The sequence below is a fragment of the Apteryx rowi genome, unplaced genomic scaffold (assembly GCF_003343035.1).
Source record: "Apteryx rowi isolate R43461 unplaced genomic scaffold, aptRow1 scaffold_484, whole genome shotgun sequence".
NCBI lineage: Eukaryota > Metazoa > Chordata > Aves > Apterygiformes > Apterygidae > Apteryx > Apteryx rowi.
The window spans coordinates 412702-437996 of NW_020450743.1; the positions used below are offsets into that span (position 1 = coordinate 412702).

The window sequence follows — 25295 nt, forward strand, 5'->3', positions numbered from 1 at the left end:
AAACTGTTTTTAAAAAGCTGGTGGAGGAGAGGAAGCCAGAAGAACCCACAGAATCTTTGCACCATCCATTAACAACAACAACAGCAGCAGCAGCAGCAACAACAACAACAACAACAACAAACAGTTGTTTTGTCTTTAAAAGACAAATTAGATGTATTCTCATTCCTTTTGCCTCTCCCCTCCCCCCCACGAGCCAATTATAACTCTTCTTTCTAATTTCCTAGATTTCTAATTAAATCCTTAGTGCATTAAATAAGAAACCTCAAGTGGAGATTTTTAAGTGCTATGCCTGGTTTTAAGCCAAGTAAGTACACACAGAATTCACCTCAGAATCGTGATTTAAATGTCTAGCTTCAAAAAGATGAACTACTAACTTCATGTACCTTGGCCTCATTTAATAGAGCTAAGAGATCTGTCTTTGCAGGCTTAATTCTCAGCTTTCTTTCATATGAAAAATCAATATAGAGCAAAATGCACCTGTAGGTACAATTAATTCTGTGGAACATGCCTGGAACCAGGCCTGGAAGAAAAGGATGCAGTGATGAGCTGGTGCTGGTCTTCTGAGGAGCGTGGATTAGAATTCATTCCTCCCACCACATTTTCACATGCACAGTTATCATTTCAGGGACTGCTGGCATGCAGACACTTCTGTGCTTAACTGCATGCAGCACAACCCCTGGGTGTTTCTCCAACATGCAGCAGCATTTAGAGACACAGAAGCTAGCTTGGTTGCTGGTCACTATGTTTGAGGAGCAGCACCCAGACTTCTGCAAGAGTTGCCAAGAAATGCCACAGCAGCCAGGGCTGTCGGGGTCCAGACATGCTGCCTGCTGCAGGACGGCCCTGCACTATGATCCTGAATATCATTTTACAGCATTGGCTCAGCATGAATAGGAAACAATATTTTTTTGTTGAATTGCCACCTCCTTCCCCATCTGTCTCCAGATCAAATGACCTAGTTTCAGTCTGCTGAGCTGTGAAGACAGGATAGGATTGCCTCGCCTGTTGGTAGGCCCATAGTCATTTGTAAATATGAGACACAGGGCGCAGCTATTGAGAGTATAGGAAATGCAAAGCCACAGGGGGAGGGGAAGACAGCTTTGGAGCCAGGCTACTATTGGACTGGTGGGTGAAAAAGATGCCCTTGATTTTATTCCTCGCTGCAAGTGTTTATGGTGATGAAAATCTAGTTGGCTTAAATGCTGTGTGGGTACACTGGGTACATCTGAGCAAGGACAACATCAGTTTTCATGGAACAGGATCAAATTCCTTTTACCTACGTATACCTTATATTCTACACTTTTTTTATAGTTTTTTTTTTTTTTTGCTGATGTTTTTCATGCCTGAAAAGCTGGGTCATATTGGAATTGTACTCATAAACTGTTGTCCTCATGAGAAAATAACATTTTTCAGTGATTTATTGCAAGAAAATCCATCTTGCTGAGGAGAAGGTGGGAGCTGCTGTAACAGGGCAAGGATGGAAATGCCACTGCAAGACACTTTCAGCTGAGGAGCCCAGCAGGGGTGACATGCCAAGAAGCATGGTGTGAAACTATGCTTGACAATAGGCATTGTAAATTACACCCTTGGTTGCCAAATTCTCTGTCAGGTATTTTTAACAGGTAGTCCTCAAGAGCAAGGCACCAGACCAACCAGCATGTCTAGTTTACGTGAGCTATAGAAAATCATTTTATATGCAAAGCCAATAATTTATTGTTAGCCTAATTGAAGTTTAACAGTCTAATCAAAGACTTATTATTGGTCCCATTGCAATGACAGTAACACTAATAGACAAATTTTCCAAATATTAAAGCTCATTCTCAATAATGATACAGTTAAAACTGTTATGCATGTGCTTCCTAGTATCTATTCCTTTTCTCAGGCGTTATGCTTATCCTTCCATGCTCCTCTGTGCCCTAATCTCAACAACACAGATCTGCTTTAGGGAGACAGATAGAGCAAATGGGTTGGGGTGAGGTTGTGACAGCAAGACATCTGCGTCCCAGGTTCTCTGATGGAGGAGAACGATGTTGATGATGGGAGTTTCTTCCTCCTCCAGGTTTGCTTCTGTTTTTTTTAATGTGTTTGCTAACTCTACTTAATTTCTTGCCCCTCATTCATTCACAATTCGACCTTTTGTCCAAATTTGCAGTATATGCTGCAAATTACACATCTTGGATACTTGTTCTTTCTGTCTTTTTTATCCCTAAAACTGTTTTTACCCAGCTCCAAGGTTGCATTCTCTTAGTGACCAGTAATTGATCTTTAGCCCTGGCAAGTCTGCTGTCATCCTGTGCTTGCAGTTTCAAGGCTTCTGCTATCATTTTGTGATTGTACTTTTGGACATCCTTGATACCTTTTTTTTTTTTTCCCCCAGTAGCCTTGGAGCTGTGGTTTCCTGATAAACCAAATAACATTTTATTACTGCAGCATAATCACACATATATCCTTTATCTGGGCTAGTAATCACTCTACAAAAATAATAACCCACTAGAAGACATGTACACATACACACACACAGAGTGCTCTGGTAACCGCATAAACCAATATCTACAGATAAAACAGTGCCACTGATATGTTGTCAGAACCACATTACAACAACAGGGCCTTCCTCTTTCATGCCTCAGACGTTAGGACGGCCAGGACTGAGGCGACGGAGCTGTAACTTAGCAGTCCCAAAGTGCATGCTAATGTAAGAGTCTAGATGAGACCAGACATCAGAAAATGTGTTCCTGGGAAACGGCGTGATAAAGAAAGCCTGGGGCAGAGCTAGCAAAGATCTCCTTACTCTTGATGGCTCGTGCACGCTTGCTTGAGAGGGACTGATCTCAGAGCAGTGTTGAGATTCTAGAAAATACTGTTCAGTAATGAATTGTCCATTGCAGGAAATATTCCCGGTCAATATCTCCTGGCATCTTTTATCCAAACATTTTCAAGGGCTTTACAGATATTAGTTACAGATGACACCTTCTTTCCCTGGAGGGAAGGATTCTCCATATAACCATTTTGACAAGAAAGGATTAAATAATGGTTTACCAAGTGTCAATAGCCAGGTTAGGAACAGGAAGTAATAATTCAGATTCCCAGTATAACCTATAAACAGTGCACTCTTTAAAAGCAAGCAGAAATCTCATCTCCCACTGCCTATGTTATCTGCAATAGTGTTGCACTTGGAAGTTAGAGTCATGGTTAAGGACCACTTTCTCCAATATGAATCCTGTCACAGAGCAGAAGTGATTCTCTAGGGCTTTGTGTTGCCATTTCGAGGATGGAGGAAAGCCTGCCATGGAGAACTGATGCAGTTCCCCCAGATCTATTTGTATTAACAATCATCTGTCTTTTTTTAATTGCAGTGACACATTTTAGGTAGGGAAAAACTATTTTGGCTCTTGGCATCTGTGTGAAATAACCTTTGTCAAACTTTAAATGATTTTTTTTTCCCCTCTGGAGCAAAGAAAACAAGGTTTTTGAAGCAGTATTACTTATGATAATTTGTAAGTGGCTATGAGGATAAATAATGGGTCTTACTTTCCAAAAACAGCCGAATGTTCATATTTTATACCGTCTGTTTGACCTTGTAGGGAGCCTTACATATTCAGATTAGTTTGCAGTATTTGCATGTAGTCATTAGAGATGTTAAGCAACCCTAAGTCATGACTATCTGGCGTAAAGAGAGAAATCATTTAGAAATTATTTTCAAGACAAACTAAATCAAGCCTTAAATTAATCTAGTTGTTGTGGGTTTGTATTTTTTAAAATCAACAGTGAATGCCTTGTTAAGATCTGTTTATAGAAGTTTCCTGGACAGATGCCAGGCCTCTTTTGCTGCAAGAATCAGATCAGCTTTTAGCTAGTTTAAATTAGCTTTTCTCTCTCAGAAGACTGAAAACTGTCTGCAAATAATTACCTTTAATTTTGAGATCTACCTTGTTTCATATTATGCTCTTTGTCAAGCATGTGTAAATGTGAAGACTGAAAAGCTGTGTAAGAAAAGAAAGAGAAGAGTTAGTTAAGACATCCTTCCCTTCTTGGGCCAATGCAAGAGAAAAGTTTTGCTTGATAAAGGCCCATCTTTAAAAAGATAAATGGCCTAAGGGGGCCCAGTTGCCATGGCTGAGCAAGCTGGTTTCTCACTGCCCTGGCCACGCAATCGAGAGAGGTGGACCTGTGAAGGCACACCTCACCTCTCCCTCTGCCGTTACGGGCCCGCGTGGGAAGGCTGCACAGCCACATCGCCACGAGGAGTCGGGACGCGACTCCATCGTACGCATTGGGTCAGGGTCTCCCTTCAGCCCTTGGCACTGGCTGGCACAGACACAGCGTTGATCCCAAAGCCATGCCAAGATCTTTGGACTAACGAGTGAGGCAGAGAAACAGTTTACCTTGCATGGAGGATTTGGGTAGTTTTAAGTTTCCTTTTGTTCTTATGAAGAGTGAGAGCACAACAGCGCCTTTGAGGGGTGCGACTTGCACTGCCGTTGCCCACGGTGAAATGAGGGGTGGTGTTCCCAAACTAGCGGCTTCCCTCCGCTTCACCAGGTGCACTGTACAGCAACTGAGTAGCAATGCAGTGGGCAGGTCAACAGCCCCTGGGGCAGCTGGCAGGACCTCTCCATCAGAAATCCTGCCAGCAAGCCATCAGCTTTCAGCACAGACACCTCTGTGAGACACCGCAACCTCAGCAACAAGGCAAATGCCCCCTTCCACCCCCCAAAACCAAATATTTTAAAGCATCTGTCCTTATAGCATTAGATGAAAAAGCAAGGGATATGCCTTTACCCTTTAGGGAATTGGGTTTTAAGTCTAAACTTTGTAAATTCAACCATGGAAGAAAGAGACTCCCAATTTCTGAAGCTGCTGCATCAGCTTGCTCACAGCTGCCATTTCAGATGTTTACAAAGCTGTGAGTCCCCACAGTTGCTCTGTAAGCCAGAAGACTTTTTTTTTTTCCTTAAGTGCAACTGCCTCTGATGTAATAATATAATGTGCTTTCTCTTTTTTTTTCTTGTTGTATGTGTTTGAGTACTGCCTTTGCCCCCAGGAATCAGAGGGGAATAATAATATTTTCTGTGTGTTACTTACTGTTACAGTTAGCAAAAGAACATTTGCATATAAGCTTTTAACCCTGCTAATGAAGCTATAATAATGTCAAATAAAATATCACTGTAACTGTGCCTAATTAGCATTACAGATTTGGCTGAAGAGATACATGGTAAGATCCTTCAGGGTGTAAGTCCGTCAGTCTAGCTCCAGGCATTCACTATGTTCATAAGATTTACAACGACTAAGAGTGCGTCTACGGACTACTGAAACTCAGGCTTGAAAAATACTACAGAGTTTAATGAAATGCAATTCGTGTTTCAGCTGTTAAATGAACCTGTTATCTCAGGTATCTCAGGCAATGAAACTGTAAAACTGTTCTTGTTATACAAAAAGTAAATAAGTAATTACTGTCTCTTTTGATGAAGGGAAGTGAAACACCACAGACCATATAAAGTTTAATATTCCATGAATGGCTTGGTCCAAAGCCCATTGAAAGTCAATGGAAAGACTGTTGACATCTGATCCAAAGGCCATTAGTCAGAAATTAAAGATTCTAGTCCTGTCCTTTGCCCAGTTAAAATTGAAGTCAGTTGGACTTGGCTGGTCTATGAAACAGGAGCTAATGATGTGCAATAAAAAATCAAGTTCTCATAGACACAGAAAATGTTTTTGCTAAGTCTGACTACATAAATGCAAGCACATTATTAAAAATAGATCACAATTAACATTATTCAAATGAGGTTTAATTCTGTTTGTGTAATTTAAAGAAAAACTTATGCAAGTTGTATTATCTTTAATAGCAGATTAAAGCCAAAGTTAAACAAAACAATTGAATTTCCATATAAGCTCCAATTTCTAAATGAAACAATTTAACAGAAATAGTCAAACTCTAGCAATTTCCAAAGTGAGTTGATAGTGAAGGCTTTTTTCCTAAGAACTTCAGTAAGGATGGATGGGCACAGTTCATTACACTGAAATTACCTCATAAATCTTATGTTTCATGATACATATAGTTATGTACTTCCAAACTATCATTTAAGTTGTCAAAAGCCTTTGTTATGAGAATCTGCAGTCTCAGTGATTGATACTGAATCACTGAATAAGCAATTTTTGAATGTTCTTCCTTAAAAAGCAGTAATTGTTTATCATTTTCAAGAATGATGAATCAACAAAAATATATAAAAGCATTAAGAACACTGTAATATCAAAGGCTGTATCCTGACATGTGATTTGTACCATATAAATTTTTCATGGCCCATTTGCTCAACTAAATCATACAAATGATAAATAAAGCTTTTGGTAGAAAATTAAGAAGGTATTAAGTCAAAACATCTCCAAATATTACTAATCTACACCCTTTTCTTGAAGATTTTGCTTATTTTGCATTAAAAAAAAAAACAACAAAAAACAGTAAAGTTAACCAATAGTTCACTAGATGAGGCGAGAGGGAGGTCTCCTTGGTTAAGGTGTAAAATAGCGTGGCCTGTCAAGTATCTCAACCCTCATTTCCCATACCAAGCAAACATTAACTTCTGGAAAAAACAAGTTGCCAGTTCCTCCCCAAAACCTGCAGAGGTGCTGCATGTTAAGCTGAGGATTAGCAGAAAGCTAAACCAGAAAACTAAACCAGAAAGCTAAACTAGCAGAAAGTTTCAACCAGAAGACAAATCCATACTGACTGAATTTTATGTATATCATTGCATCAGAAAATTCTGAGGACAAGTTCACAATCATTTCCCTTCGGACTATAATTTGTTCCCAATACACTTAATGAAAAAAGATAGTGTATTTTGTACTTCTTCAGGGCTGAAAGTTTATCTTTCACACACAGTAACAAGGAATTTAGTAACTAACAAATCATGATGGTGATGAGAGCTCACACAGGATGCACCTATGTTGGCTTTAAAAGGTGATGACCAAAACACAGATGCAACTGCACATCATAAATCATTTTTAAAAGCAGTCTCAGTCTAAAACAGGTTATCTTGAATGCATCTCTACTGAATTAGGAAATGGTGTCTCAATACCATATCAGTCTGTGGGACCACATTAATAGATCCAAGTATTTCGCGCATACAACATGCACCAACATTAGAGCATCTCAGGACTAAATCTGCAGCCACATTACGGTGGGAGAGTCCGATCCTGCATTTGTTGAGTTCCCAGTAAAGCCAGTGAAAATACCCATCCATCAGAAGGAAATAAAGAGTATTTTCCAATACCACACTCACTTTCAACATCTACACTGCTGTATAAAATATGCCCAGTTTTCTGGCCCTGAGACAGAGTTTGTCCTTCTCTGGGCTACATGCGCTTGGTGCTCTGTGTCCAGCGTGGTAGCCAGTGTCACTAAGGTGTAATTCTTACCCTTTTTTGTATTTTTTCAGTTCAAAGTGTTTTAACACTGGACATACGGTGCTGTGGACAAGCAGATGAGATTTTAGATAGTGTAAAAGAGAGGATATGCTCTGGTTATAGCGTGAGGGCACACAGATCTTTAAAGGTTGGGTAGGATGAAAAGCCAGTTCCCATGCAGCAGTCTTATACATAATGCCTCCTGGGAAGAATGCCCAGAATGTGTTAGGACCCAAACTGCTAGTGTATGGTGTCAGAGAGAGCTAAATGGTGTGGGCCAAAACCAGACCAGGGAACAACTAAGCAGTACAACCAATGCTCGGTTGTTTTATTTTTTATTATCTGTCTTCCCTTGGGACTGTTTTTTTCATTAGTATGGACACAGTCATTATTGCTAAATTCTATCACTCATCAGTACATGGTTGTTTTTCTGCATCCAATAGATTTTGTACCTGTACCTATACTGTAATAGTTACACTACTATGCTTTGGATGTTATATTTCTGGGTATACTAAAGGCATTTTCTCTTTCTAATACAGGTATAGCCAGGTTGTGTGCTATTATTTATGTATGCAAAATATACCTTTTTGCTGAATAACTCATTTTTTCTCTAAAACTTATTCAAATTAACTAAGCCAACAGACTTACCAAATTTGGCTGGTTGGAGACAGATCATCTTGTAAAAACTGTTCATGATTTTGTTTGATTCTAGACAGAGATGATACCAGGAAAATCCTTTCTATTTGCAATGAGAGACAAAATGGAGTTGATTTACCACACTATCACATAACCTCAAGAAAAAAAAATTTTCTTGATTCAGGTTGAGGAGACTAATTTGTTTGAATTAGCTGCCCAAACCCAGGTATCACACACACTGTTTTTTGGTTTGTTTTTTTTTTCCTCCAAATTAATCATGTATTTTAATCAATAGGCGATGTTTTCCAGCATAGAATTCAGACAGTCTGCATAACTTAGGCTCTTGTGCATTCAGTAACTTGTCCTTTATCAAAGAGTCAATTCTCTTGTTTATTACTGGCAGTACATGATGTGCAGTGATTGTGGACAGTGATCTATTTAATTAGCTTATTCATGTGTCTGTGTAAAGAAAACCTACAGGTAACAAAAACAAGAGGTAACAAAAAGAGCTGAGAGAATCTTCAATTTTAGTATTCTCTCTATCAGGATCAGAATTTGAATTATCTGCTCTGGAAAACACATGATGAGTTCATAGAACCACAAGTTAACACAGTGAAAGTTTGCTATTTATAAATGGCATTCAGCCCTTACATCTTCATTGGAGAGCCCAGATTCTGATCTTAGTAAAACTAATGCAAATCAAGAGATTATTGTATTATTCCAAATTCAGAATGGCATTTCTAAGATCCAGACAAACTAGAGTCTATAATGAGCACTAAAATACTCTAAAATCAATATGACAGGATTTTACACCAACTTTAAATGCAGTAAGGATCTGATTAGTCTTATACATAATACAGTTTAACTACTTACAATATAAGAGAATGAAGAACAGACTTTAAGCGTAAGTGTGGATCACATAATAAAAAAAGAAGAAATAGGTACTTTATGAGAACAGACTGATTAACCTTGGATCCTTCCTCCTTTTTTGGAAAAGATACAGCCAACGCTGATGGTGTTGGGAAATAGGGTAAAGTTCCGTTATATCATGAATGACATGGAAAAAGTGAGTATGGAATGATTATTTACCAAATACTTTCCAGCAGATAGTTCACAGAGTCTGCATATCTTAGCCTCTTATGCTTTCAATAATATGTGCTTTACCAAAGAATCAATCTTCTCATGTTTTATTGGCAGTACATAATGTGCATCGATTGTAGACCGTGATCTATTTAATTAACTTCTTCATGTGTCTTTGTAAAAAAAGGTTCCAAGTACCAAAAACAGGAGATAACAAAGAACTGAGAGCTCCTCTTTAATTTTTTTTTATCTTTTTCCAAAGAAGGTTGCAGCATCTGCTGAATTTAAACAGATGCCAAGGCTGAACCAGAACAATGCAGGAGTGCTTTTTCATACATAGTGTTACGAAAGCATGGAATTCTTTGCCCAAGAATGCCAAGGAATCCAAAACAACTAATGTGTTTAAATAAATACAAATTGTTAAAAGTAGGCTCTTTGGTGACTATTGAAGTCAACTCAAACTCTCTCTCTTAAAGTCCCTGAATTACCAGTCCATGTAAGCGATGTGGATATGAATTTCCTTGTTTCTCATGTTGTTCCCTTGATCAATAGCAGACAGCAACTTTGAGCTGGATGAGTGAATATGGGATTGACATATAAAAATGAAGCAAACTCATTAAGGTTTGGGTGCAGTATCTTTCTAATCAGTATCTTTCTTATTTTTAACTGCAGAATCCCCTGCACCTGCAGATGAGTTTAGAAAACTCATTGAATTCTGATGCTGATGTCACTTTCTCAATCCTTGCAATGAACAACTGGTACAATTTCAGCTTGATGTTATGCCAGGAGGAGTGGAACATCACAGATTTCCTCTTCCTCACACAACAGAGCTCCAAGTTCCACCTGAGATCCATTATAAATATCACAGCAAATCTCACTTCAACCAATGATCTTTTGAACTACTTACAGCTTTACCTGGAGAGCATCAAAGACACAACATCTACCATTGTGATGTTTGGATGCGACATGGAAAAAACACGGAGGATTTTTGAAATAACCACCAAGTTTGGTGTGATGCCTCCAGAACTTCACTGGATTCTTGGGGATTCACAGAATGTGGAAGAACTGAGGACAGAAGGTTTGCCATTAGGTCTCATCGCTCATGGCAAGACAACACAGTCAGTTTTTGAGCATTATGTGCAGGACGCAATGGAGCTGGTAGCAAGAGCTGTAGCCACAGCCACCATGATTCAGCCAGAACTAGCTCTTATTCCAAGTACAATGAATTGCATGGACACAGATGAAAGGAATATCACTTCAGGGCAATATTTGTCAAAGTAAGTTTTTTCCCTTGGTTTTTTTTTGTTTTTTTGGTTTTTTTTTTTTGTAGCTAATACTTGTAGTATGAAAACAAATCTTCATTTTCTTCTCCTTTGCCACCATTCTCAAATAAATGGCTTGGCCATAATGCTGTTAATCCTCCCTAATACCTGCATTTGTTTCAGTATTTCTTCCTGCTTCATTACTTCAGATCAAATAGCAAAACCTAAACTTAGCCATAGAGGGAGATAAGGTCAGGTATAGAATAAGATACCGTTCCGTGGAAGTAGAGATAGCATAGAAAACATAGTGTAGGTTACAGACTAAGCTCTGAAAGCACCTTGTGTTTGCATTCATAAATACAGCAGGGACAAAGCAGGGCCAGTGTCAAATTTTGTGAGGTTTTCTGATACCTGAGGGAATACAAAACACACTAAGAACAGTAACTCCAACTCCCACTGCCTAAGCAATCACAAAGTATAAGAGCAGGTGTTTAGTTTCACTGTGCTGGTATGCTTCCACAGGAAAGAAACCTTGACCTCCCTCAGAGACCACTGCTGCAGGCTGAGAGCTGGCAAAGCTATAAACAGCTCCCAGAAACCTGTCTCACTAGTGCTGGTGCAGGGGAGTCATCTTTCAGCTTGTGCTGAAACTATTCCTATAGGCTGTTGCTCCTCAGTATACTGAAGTTATGCCCATAACAGCCTGGGGACTCATGTCCACAAATATTCTGGTTTTGAACATAAGAGAGCAATGTAGAGTCCCTTTTAAAAACAAAAATAAAGTCCTTGCTGAGTATGTGGGTTCATCAGCTGTTTTACATGCAGTGACTGCTGAATGTTTTTCCCCTGTACATCTTTCCTGGCTTTCAGCAAACAGATTTTATTGGATGAGGTTAAGATAAAAGTTCTTGACACTTTTGGTATGTTCCCAACTTCTTTTGAAACTATACCTGAGCTCTGTCTTCACAATGATGCAGTAATAGCAGTGTTCAAAAAAGCAACCATTTGAGACACGGACAGCTCCTTAGTTAGCCCTCATCCATGAATTAAGGGTCACAAAAAAGCTGTTTCAAAAGAATAAAGCAAGGCTTGGGAGCATRTATTGCCCTGGCTTGCAATCTCTCCATTGAGTTGTGACAGTAAGTTCATATTATTGTTTTGTAAGTTGTATCCAAGTTCCTGAAAAGTAAGGCTCAGCAAGAGGCCTTTCCAAGTACCAATTATCTGAGGACAGTAGTTTTTACTGAGAGTTAAGCTAGGAATGAAGAGAAAAGAAAGCAAAACCAAATCTCAATTATGTATTCCTGAGTACTTTTCCTTCTTTGTTACTTTCTTTGAAAAATCAGTAGCTCTCCTACAAACAGTGACTGCAGTAGCTTTTTTTGTGATTTGGGAGACAAGATGGAATTTCACAGCTATGAAATTTCTTGTCGCTTCATCTCATTGAACATATCCTGTACAAGAAAAAGTGCCGGGGGTAGGGAGGAAAACCAAAGATGTAAAATGCTGTCCATGCAAGGAATAGTCTGAGAAAAGACCTGAATAGTCTGGGAAAAGAGTTAATGAAGGATATGATAGAGGTCTGCAAAATCACTAGTGGAATGAAGAAAGCAGATAGATACATATTGTCCATTGTCTTTTATCATAAAAGAACCAAGAGCATGATGTGAAGATGGCATCATCAAGGTTCAAAGCAAATGAAAGGCAGCACTTCTTCATACAACAGGCAGTGTATCTGTAAGATTTCTGCCAAAAACTTAGCAAACATAAGAAGTTTAAGTGTGTTAAAATACCCGGAAGAGAGATCACAGGGGAAACACCATATAGACTGATCGCTACAGGTTCTTGAAGTCCCTGGAGTTCAGTTAGAAGCATTAGGAGAAAACGTCATACGCTTAGGCTGTTTTTTTTCCCTAAGCATCTGCCTGTGGACCGTATTAAAGGCAGGATAACAGGTTGGCCTTAATCACTGTAACTGTTTTTATGATGTGTGAGTGGGACAGATACCTGATGGCCAGGATTGGTGTATTTGAATTAGCAGCCTAACAATTAATTCATTACAGTAGCAGTGATTTCTGAGGCATGAACCACTGATGAGCAGCTTAGCTGTGAACAACCTTGTCAATTTCAGTGGTGTTTTCAGGCAAGCAGCTTACCTCAGCTGATGAAATTTTTAGCTCGTTCTTGCTTTAGTATTTAGTCATATTTCTGTTTGAGTTCATCTGTCTTTATATGTAGCTCCAGAGCTGCAGTGGGCTGTGGAAGGCCAGGGGTGGGGGTGGAGAAGGCACAGAGGAGCAGACCTTCATCTTTCATAACTACTACATATAGTGAAATAGCACTCCCACAAGCTGGCATATCTGAAACCTGAGCTTCCATGCCAATATTGCACTCATACATTGGCTGTGCAGACATTTAAATGCCACCTTATGGCACCCAAGAGCAGAATAACAATTATAAACAGGAAGATCCTGCCCAAGACAAAGAATGCTTTTTGGTTTGGGTTTTTTTGTTGTTGTTGTTGTTTTTAATACATTTGAAGATTAGGCTGTCATAATGCTCCATCCTTATTAATTCGTCTTATGATGAGGTCAGATCCCTGATCTGTTCAAGTCTGCTCAGGGGAGCATCCTTGTTGCCAGAACAAGGCATTAGAATATTAAAATCATCTAGTCTTATAGCTTTAAGAAGCTCTGCTTCTCAGGTAACATCGGCAGCTTGCTATTTGACTGACTGCTCATTCTGGTTCTTGCTTCTCGTAAACTGTTCAAGAAAGAGAGGGAATAACCAAGCCATCAAGCTTGAAAAAAAAGAAATTATTTAATTAAATCATTCTCAAAAGTACCACAGAGATATCTCTGCCAGAATATGAGAGAATTGCTAAAGCTCTAATAAGCAGTTCTTACAACAACACACTAAAAACAGGAATAAAGCTGGAAAGAGCAAATGGTACAGTTTGAACTTGTGATTACTGGTCAAATTGAAGTAACACTAGCAAAGCTTTGTTACCAGCTATCATGGCCTATTGGTCTGATCTCCAGCTCACTGATATTGACATAACCAAAAGGAAATTAAATCAGCTGCCTGATCTGATGATCTGGCCCTTTATCTTCTGAAACTTGCACACATGGTCTTTCTGTAACCCTTCTGAAAAGAACAAGTTCAGATATTGCCAATGTATCTGTGTCTCAGCACCTATAATTCCCAAAGAATTCACACTGGAGACTCCTGGCTTGAACCATGTAGTTAGACCCTCTTAACTATTTCTGAAAGTTATTGAGTAAGGCAGCTTTTCCATGAAACCTCTGTCACAAGTTTCACTAGTGCTGCATACAGCATAGGCAAATGATTAGCAGCCATAACCATCCACATATATAACAAAGCATTGTTAAAATGTGTCTCTCATGTGGTTCCCCCCATTTATTTTGATTAATGTTCTGTCACTATCAAAAATATAGAACATGCAAATCAGCTGTAAAAGTAAGCCACTACCTCGATAAGGTAGCAGAGTCATACATTTAAGTGCTACTAAATCTCTCAGATAAATGCTTCTAACACAATTCAGCCACAAGACAGGTACAGAGGATTTGATTCACTCTCACAGGCACACTTATTTCTACAGTGAAAGTCAGGGAACACAGTGCATAAATTTCACTGTTCTCATTCTACCTGTTTAAAAAAAATCTAATGCAATATTCTGTAGTTTCATCTACCCCCAAAACACCTGGTTTGCAGCATTCTAATATCCAAGTTATGTTGTAATATAAATTGTAGAAATCTGAGCTTTGCTGATTTATTCCATCTGAGGATTTGGCTCCCTTAATTTTGGCATTTTCTGAATTGCAAACACTATTTTCCACACTTTCAGCATTTCTTGCAAAATTTCACACACAGACACATCTACACATTCAATGGTTATACTGTTTCTGTAGTAGTGATGATCTCAGCATATAAATCCAGCAAGGTTTGTAAGGAAGAAGTAGTATCATTTTTTAGAAAAATTGAGGAGACAGATAAAAAACAGAGAAGCTCATGGACACCATCTTTAATTCCTAGGATTGCCTTCCCCTAGAAACTTTGCCTTGATTACATTTACGTACACAAAGACACACACAAACACACACCTTTTTTTGAGTATTTTTGAGCATTAGTCAATCAACAGCAAACACCTCTGATTAATATGTTACAGTACCATTTAGCTAGCATTAGATTAAATGGTAAAGGCACATTTTGAAAATGTGATCCACATTTATGTGGATCAGTCCCATAATACAAACACCTATGTGCATTTTAAGGCATAATTCTCATGCAAAAGTGAGACACATACAAATCAATTGATTTTGACCATACTGACTGCATCATCTTTCTCCAAATGCAACACACTCAAACTGGACTGCATGAGAAGGATTTGGAACCATTCCAGAGAAAGGTCACACACAAAACCACAGCAGGAACTGTCTCATCTAGTTTCATAAATTTGACCTTTGCTGGGGACAATAAATTGATGTGACCTTGAGACCTATGCAGTTAGGAGTTTTAACTGCTCATAATCCACCAAAACACATCAAAAGATAATAAAACAAAAAGTGAAGACCAGACAAAAGTGTGCGTGCACACACACTTGCTGTGCATTTACCCTTTCCAAATCAATTTAAGGTTATTGTTTTCCATTCTAACTATTGATAAATGATTAAGACTACTTACAGTTTATGTTTTACCTGTTGAGGCTAGAATGACAGCTATTGTCTTTATACTTATTTCAATACTTGCTTCCATCCAATTCCCAGGACTAATGTGACGTATTATATTCTACTACAACAGCTAAATAGTTTGTCTCCTGAATGCCTCTTACTGAAACCTATGTGCTTGGTTTTTTATCTTCCACTATATTAGCAGCAATGAAACTCATTTGTTTTTATTGGAATCACCCTACTAAGGCTTATCTAGTATTTGTAGGGGCCCTCTAAAGCCTTCCAAAATGCGTAGCACCTTTCTTATTAACGGAGCACAGTTCAGCTGGTCCTTATGCTTCCACAAAAATGATTTTTCTTTTACAACACTTATTTCACACTCAAATCCCTGCTCCTTTATCCATGTCATTTTAGCATCTTGTATAATGAGTTATCACAAGCTGAATTCTACTCCAAGGGAGGACAACTATTAGCAAACTTTGCCAGCCCAATATAAAAGTCCAATTCTTAAAAAATTAGTTTTGTAGGCATTTTAATAAACTTTTCTTCTTTTTAAGAATAAAAATTGACTCTTCAGGGGCAACAGTCTTTAATTGAGTCTCTTTCTTCATGCTGAAGTGGCTAACAGTGACTTAACAATGCCAAATTTGCAATTTGAAAACCAGATTTGTTCACTTCAGAGTGTTTGAAAGTTGTTGACAGCTCTTCAGTAGCACCTCTTACATAAACTAGATCCCACTAAGAATATAAAATTTTCCTTGGAAGAATATTTCAAACATCATTTTTACTATCCCATTTTTCATACATATTTTTATTTAGAAAAATGACTGCAGACCTATTAAGTTCACCTTAAAATTAACCTGTATTTTATATACTTATTAGACAAAGTTAATGAAAAAAATTTGCATTCCATCACTCACTTTTTCTAAGAAGTAAAAAGAATGTCCTTCCTGAAGAGTTTACATTTATATTATACAAGATACACAAGAGAGAGAATATTCACAAATATTTTATTCATAAATTAAGTGGCTTGTTGATCGTGCCATAGGAAAGCTAGGACAGATGTAGACTTTCATCCAGATCTCCTACTTTTATTCTTTAAAATCAAAAACACCATGTCCTTTGCAGCATATAGCTTCAGCGGTCTGCTTCTGATTACTCTACTTTCTCCCTCCAACAGATTTTTAGCCAACACAACTTTTGAAGGTCTCAGTGGCCACATAAAGGTGAAAGGCTCTTCCATTGTCAGCTCAGAAAACAATTTCTTCATCTGGAATCTGCAGCATGACCCTGTTGGGAACCCAATGTGGACTCGTCTGGGGAGTTGGCAGGAGGGAAAGATAGTCATGGACTATGGGATATGGCCAGAACAAGCCCAGAGACATAAAAATCACATGCAACATCCTACCCGGCTGCACCTCAGAGTGGTAACTCTGATTGAGCATCCATTCGTCTTTACAAGAGATGTAGATGATGAAGGTCTTTGCCCAGCAGGACAGCTGTGCCTGGATCCTATGACCAACGATTCAGCTGTGCTGGACAACCTGTTTGAAACCCTTCAGGGAGGGAATGACACTGTGCCCATTGAGCTCAAGAAGTGCTGCTATGGCTACTGCATTGACCTGCTGGAGAAGCTGGCTGAGGATATGAACTTTGATTTTGACTTGTACATCGTTGGTGATGGAAAATATGGTGCCTGGAAGAACAGCCACTGGACTGGTCTGGTGGGAGACCTTCTGGCTGGGACAGCTCACATGGCAGTGACATCGTTTAGCATCAACACTGCCCGCAGCCAAGTGATTGATTTCACCAGCCCTTTCTTTTCAACCAGCTTGGGCATCCTGGTGAGGACCAGAGACACAGCAGCTCCTATTGGAGCCTTTATGTGGCCACTTCACTGGACTATGTGGCTGGGAATATTTGTGGCTCTCCACATTACAGCTGTTTTCCTCACCTTATACGAGTGGAAAAGTCCTTTTGGGATGACCCCCAAGGGAAGGAATAGAAACAAAGTCTTCTCCTTCTCTTCAGCCCTGAATGTCTGTTATGCAATCTTGTTTGGAAGAACAGCTGCCATCAAACCCCCCAAGTGCTGGACTGGAAGGTTTTTAATGAATCTCTGGGCTATTTTCTGTCTGTTTTGTTTGTCCACATACACAGCCAACCTAGCTGCTGTCATGGTAGGAGAGAAGATCTATGAAGAGCTTTCTGGAATACATGACCCAAAGGTAATGAGTGTCTACTGCTATTAACTCAGCATTTTCTTCTTCTCAGTCAAAATTCACTGCTGCATAATTTATGTGGTTTTTTTGATAAAATCAGAAAGCAATCTGTCTGCAAAACAACAGTTGGGCTACAATTAGTTATCATCTGCCTACACTTAGTGGAAAAGTTCAGTGAGAGGATCTTTAAGCAGCTGTGCTTTTCAAAGTGTAAAAATCTTGGGGGAGGAGGAGGGTCAAGGATTTGGCTTTGCCCATTGCAAATGACAAGTGGCTTCTGTATAAATATTAAGGGTTGGGTTTCAGTTCTGAGGTCCTTTTGGCTCTCGTTGTTTGGATCAGTTAGATGATTTGAGTCATCCTGAGATCTACCCAAACAAAACTGAATTATGAAGCCATAACCATTAATATTCCAGAATTTTATAAGTATTTTATAATGTAACCAGAAAAAAGAATCATCTCAAGAACTGATCATTTATTTTGCTTTCATAAGTTGTATAAGTTGCTACAAGTGTCCCTCCAGGCAGCAAAGGCCAGGCTCCACCTTTTATGTAAGTAAAAGTTTATGTAAACTTTTCATTCAACCTAATGAACATTCTGTTTTGATCTTGTGCATACAACTTCTGACTAACCACCTCCAGTGTAGTCAAGGTCTTTACCAGCAGAAATATTTTAAAGAAAGAACAATACTTTCTATTGTTGGCCTAAGACTCTCTAAAATTGCTGCATGCCTTATAGCAAATAACTAATAATGACCTGCCTCTCCCCTCAACAGAAAAATGTCATAAATATTACATTGCTAACGTCATCAAGGTAAGCCTCAAAATTCCTGGAATAATGTACTTATTTTATTCAAAGCATTCTGAATGAACAAATGAGAGGTCAAATAGCTTTAGGCTGAATTTCCCCAGTTCCAGATGTATCTCTCTACTTCAGTCATTGCCTGAGCAATAATGCTGACTTAGAAATGAGATTACTCTACTACTTGGGCATCCACTAATCCATCAGATTTAATCACTTCAACTTATATCCTGGGTTTTATGCATCATTGTTGTGAGCTCACATGGAATTCATAAGACAGGTTTGGGGCATTTCTGCAATTGCAAGAAAATGAAATCATTCTAAAGCCATACTGTGACACCTTACTAGCAGGTTACAAAATCAAGCACAGAATATTGCAGCGTATCAGATGCTACAAACAAAGGTTTTAGTCCTGAACCGAAACACTGATCACCCATGGCTTGGGCTTAACAACCTCATTGATCCCTTTAAATTAGTGGAATTAGTGGCACTTCCTAGGTAGCCACTTCACTGCTTCATAGAGTATGTAGGGCTAAACCCAGAGGTAGCTACCAATTTCTGATGTGGGAATTAGCTGAGGTAGGCTTTATGGAAAAGAATGGCCTGCTGTAACGTGAACTGCAGGAACATTCACACATCTGCTGCAGAAGTCTTACTCTATGAGTAGTTATAGCTGAAAATATACTAACTGCTTCTCACACAGAACTTGAGCTCTATCTTTTCAAAAGTCTCTCTAAGATTTAAGGCTCAGGTTTAGAAAGTGTCAGTGGCCCAACAGTTGTAGAGGTCCATGCAGTGCTTTAGTTACTTATAATTATTTTTACATGATTTACAGATTTTATGTTGTTATGAGATCTGCTTACCTGTTTCCTTTCAGTAGTGGAGACTGTCATTTCAAAAGTATGGCAACAGGATGCAAAAATAATCTTTTTAATATTAATGCATTTTTAAACATTCTCCTGCTGCTCTCAAGATAAATATGTCCTTGTACYGTGCTTCTGAAGTTTATTTAAAAAACAAAGCCCAAAATAGATCAGCAACCTTCTCGAGGTGATGGAAGACACATCTAATTTCTTCAGGCTGGCAGCCACAAACAGTAAATCCCATCTGAGCTTGCAAAGAGTCAGGAAGGAAATGCAAGTTGTGAAAAATCAAAAAGTTTTTTTCAAGATTAGAAACTTGGTATTTAAGGTCACTATTGCCCAGGAATATCTATGCTGTCTTTTCTGCTTTAAAAAAAAAAAAAAAAAAAAGGTTAGTTATAGCCTGAATAAATAATATCTGCCTTGCTAGGAAGAGGCATGTTACCACAGAGAGGCTTAATTGACCAAGCAGTACATTGTTCTAGCAATTGCTTAGTACAACTCAGCAAAGGAATCATAGTCCTTCCATGTTGCTGGATACTTGAAGGCACAATATTTTTGTCAGAAATCAAAAGAAGGTGAGTTGCATTACAACCACTAATCACAAGGAAAAAGGTAATGCGGAATTAAAGTTCTCTCAGTTAGATTTTAAAATGCATTAACAATGTAGAACTAGAAGTAATGAATTATTGAAATATCAGCATGTCGCTGAAAGGAGGAGTGGCCAGTAAGGCAAGAATTATTAATCAAAGCAAAAGAAAAACAAGAGGAGGCAGGAGAATTAAGTTCTTGAAATAGGTCTTGATTTTGGGCGACTTTGTATGTGTTTTCTGAGTTAGGCCTCCACAGTATCTTAACAAGAGTAAGCCACTAAAGTCAAACTTCTGTGATGTCCATCAAAGCTGGCTGCCCCATTTACTAGGTTTTCAGCCCCAAATATCCCTCTGACAATGCTGAGAATAGAAAAGTATTCTACCTAATTTCCTCAGCACTGGCCGCTTCCAGTCCTTCTCACCACACTCATCCGTACTGAACTAAACGATCTCCGTTCAGTTTCACCATAGGGTAAGGCAAGGAGGAGCACCGGGTAAAACTTTCCCAGGAAGCTCACATCTCAGAGGCAGACAGCCACAGCAGTCTGCCTGACTTATAAAGCTCTAGAAAAGTACCATTCTGCTTGTATTTCAGGTGACTCTTTTACATTAGGAGCTGCAACATATATACAGGCAGCAAGTTGCAGAAAATTTAAAGCAATGTACTGACACCTTAAAATTCTCCTCTTATAAATAAAAGAACAATTTTGGGCCCCAGCATTTTTTCCCTCCTCCCTTTTTTAGTCCTTTGCATCTTCTTTCACATTTTAGACCATAAGCTCTTCCCAGTGGAAATTGGTAAACATGACTTTTGGGAAAGCAACATTCACTTGAGCATATTCAGACTGCTGTTTAAGCACAAGAGGATAGCTACAGCATGAATGTGATGTTTGCTCACATAAAAGTTGCAGAAGTGTCCTAATTCCCTCAGCTGAAGTGCAGATAAGTTTCAAAGCTTGCAGACAGGGGAAAAACATTGTGTGTGGAGTATCTTATGCTCCTTATATGCCTTTTCTTTTCTGAATCCCGGAAGCTTATTTGAATTCTTCACCTAATGTCACATCTTTTGATGCACAAAAATTTTCAATACCCCTCTTAGTCAGGCTGTTTGGAGGAACAGCTGCTCTTCTGTGTAAGTCCACTTCTTTGCAAAGTCAGTAAATCAGCCTACAAGCACGCCAACCAGCATACTGCTTTTGAACTGAGCTGATGATTTGTCCTACCAACCTGAAATGGCTTCTAAGACAGCCGGTATGGTTGCTGACATCTCCCAAACCTGCTTATCACCTTGTTTATTTTGTAGGTCCTTAGTACCTTGATGATAACACAGTGCTCAGTCATAGTTCAGAAAGCTGCCGTCCTTGAAAAAGCTGCTTATATCCTTCATGAGGGCTGATGCACGTTTTCAAGTTGGCAAAACTAGCTCGCAATAAGCAACTCCTCAAACAGAGCTGGTGCTAGAGCAGCACTTAGGTGCTCAGAAGGGGCCAGGTAAGCCTAATACAGCTGGCCACTGCTGTCTTTCTCTTGATTGAGAGGTGGCGATTGCATTACAGATCTAAAGCAGCAGGCTGAGTACACAACCTTGTAGGCACAGGCTGAGCAGAGAAGGGGCATGTTGACAGGCAAGGGGCTCTGGGTACAAAAAGGAGAATTTACTACCATTCTGCTTCAGAATCGTATACCTTTATGGCTATTGCCTCTTTTAGCCAGTTTTGTGACAAGTCCGTATATTTTACTTTTTAGTTTCCAGTGTGTTTTCCATAAAGTGATACCATCTGTGTGTAAATGATATAGGTCTCAGTCCCACAGAAAGGAAAAAGAAGAGATTATTTTAAATTACATGAGTAGTCCCACTGCCTATCTTATCCCAAAAGCCTGCAATCTAAGGCTATGATCTAGTGAAACTCTTCATTATCAATTTCAAAAAAAGATCCTAGATTAAAGGATCTTCCTGTGGAGTGGGATTGCTCAGCGGCAAGTTCTTTGAAGTAGGGACTTTTTTTTCAGGCTTCTCATGGAAGATCATATGTTGAAGATGCACCAGAAAAATCGGAAGCTTATTGAGTAGGCACATTATTTGAGGCAAAACAATTGTGGAAGCCCAGAGGACAGAAGACACAATTCAAATATGCCAAGAGAAGAGCATACAACAGCAGAAACTGAAGAGCTGGACCGATTTTCCGTCAGGTGGTCCAACACCTGGCCTTTCTTTCTGCTGAAGGTGTAATTTTTTCAGCATAATGAGCTTTTCAAGTGTAAAAATCCTACATCATCACTGCTGTGACAGCTGTCAGCTTTTCTTTGCCATCTTTAGGATCTGCTTTAGCATCTGTGTGTGTTAATTTAGTATGGTTATATTTTAATTTGTCTAGATCACTTTGCCTTCAAAACACCCCTTGAGCCTGGCAAAGGTGCTCTCCACATTGTATTTTGACAGCAAATACTGATCCTACTGAGATTCATTTAATGAAAAGAGCTAGGCCTATGAATCCCACTGTCAGCAATTTTACTGCTTTATCTCACCAAACTTTACCTGTCTCCAGCGGAGACATTTACATATGATTTGCTCAGTCTAGTATGCTTTTACGGTTAGTTGGGAGCAGTAGGCACATCTGGCTGTGATTCCTCTGTTTAAGACAATTACTTCAGGATGAGATCATTCAAGCTATTCCCTGATAGTGCCTACTTCTCTCCACCATGCACAATCGTGCAGTAGCATGGCCAGGATCAGTGTCACACAAACACCACAGCAGCCCTGAAGAATACACTGCAGACACTGACAGTCATCTGGTGAGCCCTATCCAAAAAGTCCTTTCAACAGCTTTGGTGTGCTTCAAATTTCATCCTCAGAATTCTCCTATTTTCTGTTGAAAATCTCATCTACCCCACTGTCTGATATGCCACAAGAATACCTGCTCTTATGTGCTGTCCATCTTTTTTATTTCAAAACTAATCAGATGATTGAATAATCCAAGCAAGATGCTTCTAACTGGGATTTTGTTGTTCAGGATTTCAATCCTTACAATCACCCAGAATTTTGTTTCTTTAAAATTAAAATAAATTCTTTAATATCTCACATTTCTTTAAAATGTGATGCCGCAAATTATTATTTCTGATTTATGAAAAACTCAGTTAATTTAGAGGCTTTATGGCCATGATTATTTCAATTAAAAACTTCCTATTTCATGTACATGTAGTATTAAAACATTTCAAGAATATCAACGGACAGATAACTGCAGATCAGCTTCAGCAATACCAAATTGCAGAAAAGGAAAGGTCAAGCTCGCTCATAGGCCCTTTTCATAGTCAGAAGTGTGATCCAAATACCACTGCATTTAATGAGATTCTCTCTCCAGTTCAGTGAGTTTTAGACTGCAACCCTAACTGTTGTGTATATATTGATATTTTTTCCTCCTGAAAAAAAAAAAAGGAAGCGTTTTAAGAATTACAGTAAAGAAAAAGCTTTTCAAAGTTGAAATGGTAGCTGTACCTATTTCATGCTATGGTCTTTCAGTGCAACAAGCTATGCCGAACCATTATAAGGAGCGCTACTTGCACTTCTATGTACTAAAGATATATAGTTTAATAACATGTACTTAGGTATGCATTACATACATTAAATTGTATGTCAAAATCCAAGCAGCAAACTCACTGAGGTTAATTGGAATCTTCTCATTGTTCCCATGGGGTTTTGCATCTATATAGGACTGCAGGATTCTTTTTTTTATGTATAATTACAAGAAGTTGGCTGCAATACCTATAGGACATACCTTTCTCTGCAGGACTTTATTGGACATAGGAAGGTCATGACTTACAGCATCACAGCCTGCTAATTAGTTTATGGTGCTTTTCTGAGTATTAATGAGTCAGTGAAGGATTTGAACTTGAGAACTTTAATCTCATGTAGACCAAAGTGAAAAAAAAATCTAAAACAAAAGAGAAATTAAGCATTAAACTGAAGTGGAATAAAGAACAGGCTTTGCAACTTATAGAGGTGAAAGCATGACTTATTTAGCTTCCCCATCACCTCATTAAGGCTTTCTTGTAAAGTTATGGTGTTGGAGGCTCAGAATGTGACTAGTTTGGATTGTTATCATTCTGATATCCATCTTATCACAGTTCACTGCACTGTTCTCCACAACTAATTTCCTTTTCCACTGAGACACAAGTTTTAGTGCCTTCCTGCCAATGACCATGCTTTTGGTATCTTTGCGTATTATCCCCTGCTGCTCCAGGTCTTCATCTACATAAAATGGCTTGTATTGTCACCTACTGTCTTAGCAGCTCTTTACCCTGCTTTGCTAATTGCTTGATCCAAAGCATGTAGGGGCAGGGGCAGGAGGGAAAAAATCCTGCTGTCTTCATTGCACTTGGTGTAGGTCATGCAGGTTGTTCTTTCAGCACCAGAAGGAATGAATGTGTTTTAATATTTTTCCAGCTGTCTCCACATCTGTTTTTTTACTCTTGAGTGCAGTACACCTATATGTCATGTCATTAAAAATGACCACCAGAAATAGCAACTGCATCATAGATGGAGTTCAGCCTTGCAAGAAGTAATGCAAGTAGAAAATATGAGAAGAGGTGCTGCTGGAGTAACTGGCAGAGAGGAGCAGATAGAGGAGAACATGAATAATGTTGATCTTATCCTCTGTCATATGGAAGATCATTGTAGAGCTGACTTTTAGTAGCATTAAGGAAATTTATTATTGTTCACAAAGGTCATAGCTGTTGTGATCAACAAACACACACCTGGATACTAGCCTGGCTCAGCTTTCTGATGATTCAAGCCCTCAGTGAGCTCCAGCACTGCTGGAGTTTGGGGTGCCACGAGGTCAAGCTCTCTGGAAAAATAGAGTTCTCATTGAGTACGATAAGATCTGACCAAATGCCAGGTACAGTCAAATAGTTTCTCCATCTTTTACTGTGAAACAGGTCAAATCATATAAATGAGCCCATCATTTTTCTTCTAAACTTTGTGCTTAACATGTGATTCACTGTGTTTAAAATTAATTCCAAAAGCACACAAATAACATCTAGTTGCAAGGTTGAATCTATTAGCAGCTAAGAAACACTGGTGCAAAGTCACTGTCATTCACCTTCATTTGATGCTTTTCAAGCAAAAGCCAGTAGCAGATAACATATTTGGGAAATCAGGATTTTGCTGATGTAAAGTTCCACAGTCTGCAATTAAAAAGCTCTAATGTCCCTAAGGACAACATGCTAATCACATTATTTTCACTCTAGTAAATAGTGACCTATTTGCAACATGAAAACTGTTGTCTGTTCCTTTTCTGGCAAACACAGAGCACTATCCTTGCTTCACAACTTTAGACAGAGTCACCCCAGAGAACTGTGCTTAACAGATTCCCGTGGTACCTGGTTCTGCACTAGTATGAACCACCCCCTTCCCCTGCCTAACTCCGTGACCTTCTGAATGAGAAAAGCGGCCAAGAGCTTTAGCTCCATTTAAGCCCCATTTTCTGGTTACTGGTACAAGCCTGGTCACTAGCTGAGTTGTGTATCATTTAGCCAGGTGAGGCAGGCAAGGAAGAAAAATGTCATATGGCCAGGGCTGACAGCTCTGCCCTAATCAACCAGCAATAGCTGGAGCAGAATTTTGTAGGATGTTCTGAAAGGAGATTATTTTGAAACATTTGGTGTCAAGGAAGCTGCCTACACTATATGCTACTATAATGTTAGGTTTCCCCCTCCACCATCCAGCTCGTTTTAGAGAAGATTCTTCTCT

The 25295-nt window shown here is 39.0% G+C and overlaps 1 protein-coding gene across 1 annotated transcript in view; it reads left to right on the forward strand.

The window, feature by feature from the left end:
* Positions 1-25295, forward strand: part of GRIN3A (glutamate ionotropic receptor NMDA type subunit 3A) — a 79386-nt gene that overhangs the window by 20216 nt on the left and 33875 nt on the right. Inside the window, exons 2-3 of the mRNA XM_026078730.1 lie at positions 9787-10391; positions 16248-17295. Of these exons, the coding sequence (XP_025934515.1) occupies positions 9787-10391; positions 16248-17295 (1653 nt within the window). The remainder of the gene's footprint in view (positions 1-9786; positions 10392-16247; positions 17296-25295) is intronic.